The sequence below is a fragment of the Colobus angolensis genome, unplaced genomic scaffold, assembly GCF_000951035.1.
Source record: "Colobus angolensis palliatus isolate OR3802 unplaced genomic scaffold, Cang.pa_1.0 Scaffold18, whole genome shotgun sequence".
NCBI lineage: Eukaryota > Metazoa > Chordata > Mammalia > Primates > Cercopithecidae > Colobus > Colobus angolensis.
In genome coordinates this window covers 1-6,763 of record NW_012114932.1, presented here as the reverse complement: position 1 = coordinate 6,763, position 6,763 = coordinate 1, and the positions used below count along the sequence as shown (strand labels likewise).

The 6,763-nt window shown below is 46.9% G+C and overlaps 1 protein-coding gene across 1 annotated transcript; it reads right to left on the bottom strand.

Moving 5' to 3' along the window:
* Nucleotides 1-6,098: 6,098 nt before the first annotated feature.
* On the bottom strand, nucleotides 6,099-6,559 carry IQCF1 (IQ motif containing F1; the record flags this gene model as incomplete). The annotated part of the gene is made up of 1 exon (XM_011939298.1): nucleotides 6,099-6,559. A coding segment is annotated over one exon (447 nt), but the record flags the coding sequence as incomplete, so codon positions are not given.
* Nucleotides 6,560-6,763: the final 204 nt, after the last annotated feature.

Below are 6,763 nucleotides of genomic sequence, written 5' to 3'. Positions count from 1 at the left end.
TCTCGCTCTGTCGCCCAGGCTGGAGTGCAGTGGCCGGATCTCGGCTCACTACAAGCTCCGCCTCCCGGGTTCACGCCATTCTCCTGCCTCAGCCCCCCGAGTAGCTGGGACTACAGGAGGCCACCACCTCGCCCGGCTAGTTTTTTGTATTTTTTAGTGGAGACGGGGTTTCACCCTGTTAACCAGGATGGTCTCGATCTCCTGACCTCGTGATCCGCCCGTCTCGGCCTCCCAAATGTATTTTAGATATAGAAATCTAACATAGAAGTTAGCTGAATGTAGTTTCTAATCTACCTAGACGTTATATACCTCATTGCTTTTCTTCTAGTACTTACATGTTAACAGATTTTATTTTGCCTGTGGAGCATCTACAGCAAATCAGTATCACTTGGGCCTCAAATCAGGCAAGAACTTTAGCCCAAGTTCCTTTTCTCCACACACTGTCTCCAGCAACCTCCCATGTTGCCATCATTTGAGAAATAGACATATTTTATGGAAATATACATATTTTGGCTAGACGCAGTGGCTCAAGCCTGTGATTCCAACACTTTGTGAGGCTGAGGCAGACGGATTGCTAGAGCCCCGGAATTTGAGACCAGCCTGGGCAGCAGAGTGAGACCCCATCTCTACAAAAAATACAAAAATTAGCTGGGCATTGAGGCATGGACCTGTAGTCCCAGCTACTCAGGAGGCTGAAGTGGAAGGATCACTTGAGCCTGGGAGGTGCAGCCTGAAGTGAGCCATGATCCAGCTACTGCACTCCAGCCTGATTACAGAGAGAGACCTGTCTAACAGGAAAAAAGAAATATACATATTTAATAGGAAAATCTTATTCAGTCGTAATAATAAATGTTAGTGGCATCTATACTCATCACTATGTCTTGTGCCATTCTCCTGGATTTGTTTTCCTTTGTCATGGAGTTAATTTCCCAGAGATACAGTCAGAGGCTTTTGATGTAGACTAAATTTTGAATTAAAAGAATGCCTTTCACTTTGCACTTACACTTGAATGACATTTGGGGTAGCATAGCATTCAATGCTCACATTTACTTTCTCTCAGAGCATTGGGAGTGTTGCTCTATTTTCTTCTTGCACTCAATGTTGATGCTGAGAAAGCTGATGTGAATGTGAAACTTGTTCCTTAGGAGGTGATGTGTTGATTCCTTTTCCTCTTTAAGTATTTAAGTATTCTATCTTCATCAGTTATGAGATTGTGCTGTGACCTGTGTGAAGCTCCATCTGTTTTCCTTCATCTTTTGAGGGCAAGTGAGTCTCTTTAAGCTCTGGAAAACTCATCAATGCTTTGAATGTTTCTGCCTCTGTCTCTGCAATTCCTTTCTCAGGAATACACAGTCAACCATGACTGGAACTTCTGGATCAATGCCTGATTCTTTTATTTATTTTCTTTAAGCTTTTCATTCCTCTGACCTTTTATGCTACACTCCAGGAGGATTCTTCACATCAAAATTTCCACTCACTAATCTGCACTTTATACCTGCATTCTGCTATTCATCCCATCTACTGGGTTTTAATTTTGACAAGGATTATTCCTTTCTGAGATCCATAAATGGCTTTTTAATAAAGGCTTGTTCTTTTGTATCTAAGATGTCTTCCTCCACCCAATGAGGATATTAATTTCTCAAGTCTTTCCCTTGGTTATCAGGTTTCTGCTTGCAGAGTTTAAGAATGCTTTTTCATGCTATTGGTTTCCTCCAAAGCTCGGTGGTTCTTGTTTGGGTGCTCATCTTTGTTTTTAGATTTCCCATTAGCCTATTGAGTGCCACGTCCCTGACTCCACAGATTGCAGGGGAGCCGGGGGGACAACACTTGGATAATATCGGGGTGAGTTTATGATTCTGTGCTGAGAAAGATTCTTCTGCAGAAAGTTGAGGCTGTGGCTCCACTCTCTCTTTGCAATCAGTGTTGCTGCTGAGAAAGCTGAAGTCACCCTGACTTACTCCTTGGTGGGTAAGCCATTGGTTTTATTTCCTGTTTAAATGTTTCAGCATTTTGGCTGGGCACGGTGGCTCATGCCTACAATTCCAGCACTTTGGGAGGCCAAGGCAGGTGAATCACCTGAGGTCAGGAGTTCAAGACCAGCCTGGCCAACATGGTGAAACCCCGTCTCTACTAAAAATACAAAAATTAGCCAGGTGCAGTGGTGGGCACCAGTAATCCCAGCTACTCGGGAGGCTGAGGTGAGAGAATCGCTTGAACCCAGGAGGAGGAGATTGCAGTGAGCTGAGATCGTGCCACTGCAGTCTGGGCAACAAGAGCGAAACTCACCTCAAAAAAAAAAAATTTCTATATCTTCATTCAGTTTATCTTCAGCCATAACATATTTTGCGTTCCATCTGTTTTCACTCATCTTGGTGCAGTTGGTCAGCTGTCTTAAACTGTAGTTCTTTCTAAAGAATCTCATTAAAACTCTCATTAATGATGGGAGATCCTCTCATTCATGCTTGTGTGCTCCTTCCCTCCATTCTCCATCCTTTCTCAGAAGCACACATTCGACCAACAGTGGAACTTCTGGGTCTTCCATTTCTGTGAGGTAGCCTGTCAGGGTGGGACCTCTGTGGGTGGTCCTCTGGGCAGGGTCCTTGCTGTGCAAGGGTGTCACATGGCACCAGGCCCTGGTGGGTCACAGAGCCCTCTGCCGTCAGCCACTCTTGCCAACTGTGTAGCTCAGCAGAGAGCCAGCTGCTGCTCCTGTGGGCTCCTATGGGACAGCCCACAGCCCTGCTGTCCCTGGTCAGCTAGCTCCAAGCATGGAGAAACTGCATGGCCACTCTTGCCTTTGCCTTTTCTAAAGCTTTGATTTATTGTCTTTCAGTTTTTCCACATATACCTTCTGACTTTTAGGGATTCCACATGCTTCCATTCCCTGAAGGCCCCCTTCCTATATTTTAGGTACTAGTACAAACTTTTGAAATCAATGTTTGTTTTTTTTTCTGTTATTCCTATGAATTTGTAGCGGGAGAGGAAGGCCTGAACCTCAAACATTTTGATTCATTATTTCATGAACAATTTCCAAATCTTCTCTGTGGTTATGCTTGCTTGAGGTTTGGGGTGAAAATGTTGAAGCAGATGTTGAAGCCCATGATTGAGAATTTTCTTCTGCAGATGCTTTGTCTCCATTTTTTTATTGAAAATTTAGTTTTCTCTTGCCCTTGCCTTTTCTTTTCCCTTTCCTTCCTGAATCACTCCATCAGTCTGAAATCCTCAGGCTGGGCAGTGCAACATAGCTGCACCAGGGGCAAAGAGAGCCACCATGGAACAGAGCCGGGTGAGGGAGGGTCACAAGACGGGGGAGGAAGGCATTGCTCTAGGAGGGACCAGCATGAAACCCAGGCAGTGGGAGGAGGAGTCCACACGGGGGTGTAAGTCCATACCAGTTATAGTGTCATATCAGGCAGGATGAGAAGGGCATCCTTGGTGGCATAGACCATCAGAACTTGAGCACAGTGAGGAGGATATCCACGCAGAGGGTGGCCTGACATTTTGTTTCAGCTCAGGTTGGGTGAAGGAGCATTTACCCCAGTCATCAGACCAACGTGGGGAGCCACAGCCTCAGCCACAAGAAGAGGGCAATAGATGGTGTCGTATATCAGAGATCAAGAGAAACGGGCCAGTGTCTCTGTAAGACAGGGGCCAGTAGTAGCTGTGCAGAATTAGTTGCACACAGGGAAAATCAAATAAGAAAATGTATTAAAGATCATCAGAGCTAGGGGTGTCACTCTCAGAAAGAAGAGTAGAAATATGGAAAGGAGGCTGGGCACAGTGGCTCACACCTGTAATCCCAACACTTAGAGGCCAAGGTGGGTGGATCACTTGAGGTCAGGAGTTCAAGACCAGCCCAGCCAACATGGCAAAACCCTGTCTTTACTAAAAATACAAAAATTAGCCAGTCGTGGTGGTGGACGCCTGTAATCCCAGCTACTCGGGAGGCTGAGACAGGAGAATTGCTTGAACCAGGGAGGCGGAGGTTGCAGTGAACCAATATTGTGCCAATGCACTCCAGCCTGGGTGACAAAGCCAGACTCCATCTCAAAAAGAAAAGAAATATGGAAAGGAGAAAACCAGAGTGAATTCTTAAATTTGGGGTGGGATTGGAGGTATCAGTGTGAGCTCACAGATTTCAATATAGATAGGCACAGAAATGAACACGGATATAAATGTGCAATGCTTATGCATATACACAAACATGTATTTCCTGGCTCTGTCCACTGAGGAGGCCTGGGAGTGGGAGTACTTCAACAATGATGAACATGACTCTGTGTGCTTTGCTGGGCCACTCCAGCTGACCCCAGAATTGGCTGTTTTTTCCATGGCTACCAGTATTTAAGGCTTGTTTGTGACTCCTTTCCTTGTTTTGATGCTGATGCAGAAAAATTTTTCAGCTTTATTGAGGTATAATTAACAAAGTTAAACGCAAAGTAGGTGTACAAACTTGATGTTTTGAAGGTGCTAGCTTTTACGGTGCTTGACGTTTACCCCGGAAGGTGGGGAATGTTAGCGCCAGTTCACAGCTCAGGACACTGGGCTCAGAGAGGGGAAATGACTTGTCCATGGCCACAGGACAGTGAGAGGTGGAGCAGATGGAATTCAGAGCTCTATGCTCTGATACTCTGAACACAGGACAACAGGGGCAAGGAGAAAGACAGGAATCCTTCAGAGTGGGTATGAGAGACCCAGGCCCTGAACGAGACACAAGGGGCAGGACATGGCAGGACAGAGCAGGAAATACAGAGCTCATGCCCGAGAGCTAGAGCCTGAGACTTCTGGGCAGCATCTCAGAACATCTATGAGCTGAGGGACCAGCTCTCCAGGGCACAGTCATTGAAGCAGGGCTGGACATAGGGCTGTGACCCAGTCCTCAGAATCCCCCCTTTCTGCAGGGAACCACAGGACAGTGACAGCAGTGTTGACAGGCAGAAGTTCAGCCTAATTTTAACCTCTTTTTTTGTTACTAATTTTTTAATTGATAATTGATAATAATTATACATAATTATGGGGTATAATGTTATATTTCAATGCATGTATATATACTGTAATGACCAAATTGGGATATTTACCATATCCATCACTTTAAACATTTATCATTTCTTTGTAGTGACAACATTCAAAAATCTTTTTTTAAGTACCTTAAAATATACACTACATTGTTATTTGCTAAGTGGCAAACAGGTATGTGAAAAATTGTTCAACATCACTAATCATCAGAGTAATGCAAACCTTCACCTCTTAATTGGCCCTTATCATCACCTGGGCCCCAACCCCACCCTAGCTGTCAGCATTTCACAGGAAGGGACTTTCAGAAGAGCCAGCTCTGCCTGGATTGGCCCTTGCAGAAGTTGGGCCAGTGGGGAGGGTAAGGAACACAAGACTAATGCCTGCTCAGCTCCTGCAGCTGTGATAGCCTGAGGTCTAACACTCACCAGAGGGTTGGGTTGGCAGCAAAATGCCCTCTCTCCCACCCCCTTGCCTGTGGAACCTCCCATGCCAGCCTGGTCTGGAGGAAAATGAGTCCTAGCTTTCATATGGGGCTCGAGGGCAAGGGACAGATGGGGTTTGAGGTGAGGATGAGCACTTGAGTTATGCTAACAGCTTCCAGTTTGGGTGTCAGATTTTTAGAAGCCAAGTATAAGGACATAGACCCCAGTGCAGCAGGGAGACAGGATCACAGGGCTTGGAGTTGGGGGGCTCCTCTCAGTCCTAGGGGTTGGGGAATAAGCCCTGAGCAACCAGACCCAGATAAGTGAATTCCTGGAGAATGTGCTGCCATTGCCATGACCACCACCCACCAGGCTTCTATTATACCCAGTCCTGGGGAGGGTGCACTATGTACATAGAATGATGTAAATATGAATGATATTCCATGAAGTTGGCCAATTGACAGGTCTGTACCCTGTCAACTTTCCTTCCTACGGCAGACATTGCTAATCAATCACAGTCTCTGCTCAGTCTGGAAAAGAGGCTCAGAGTCTTCTCCACATGAGGCCTCAGACAAGCCCTGCCCATTCCTCAGAGCTGGTATATGAATAGCCAAGTATCTGCCATCCATTGCTCTGACCTCCTGAAGCTTGTCAGAGACTATCTGGAAAAGACCACTTCATTCCTTTATTGAGAGGGGAATACACTCTGTCACAATGCAAGGCCCTGAGCCCAGCAAGATCTCCAGCTGGAGATGCAGCTGGTTGGCTGTGACTCTGTATTGGCCTTTGATGAACCCCCGGGAAGCACAGGAGCGGCACCTCCAGTAGGCCTGGATGATGAGAACAGCATTGAGCACCTGGCAATAGTGCCTGCGGATGCGCCACATGCGGGCCTGTGACTGCAGTGTGACTGCTGCCCACTCCTCCCGGGAGAAGGCCTCCAGCGCCGCCCGCCGCCTCTTCTCTAGAATCTTGGACAGTATCAGCCGCCACCAGCACTGAATGATGCAGGCGCTGAGGGCCGCGTGCAACAGTGCCCGACGCACCAGGGTGCCCCGCCACCAGGCCTGGATCTTGGTGGCTACCATATCTTTGTCAGAAAGCTTCTTTTGGTTTTCTGGGGGCTTTCAAGAAAAAAGAGGGACCTGCAGAGAATGCTCCCCACTGGCTTCAGCCCTGGGGTGTGCCAGGAAAGGCCCTGATTCCCTATCAGCAACTGTCTCTTTTTCTGGAATTCAGGAGCACTGGGCAAGACACTGAAACTAGTAGGCCTCACAAAACCTAAAAAGTTAGCACCAGGTGGCCCTAGATAGGGTCCCACCCTGCCT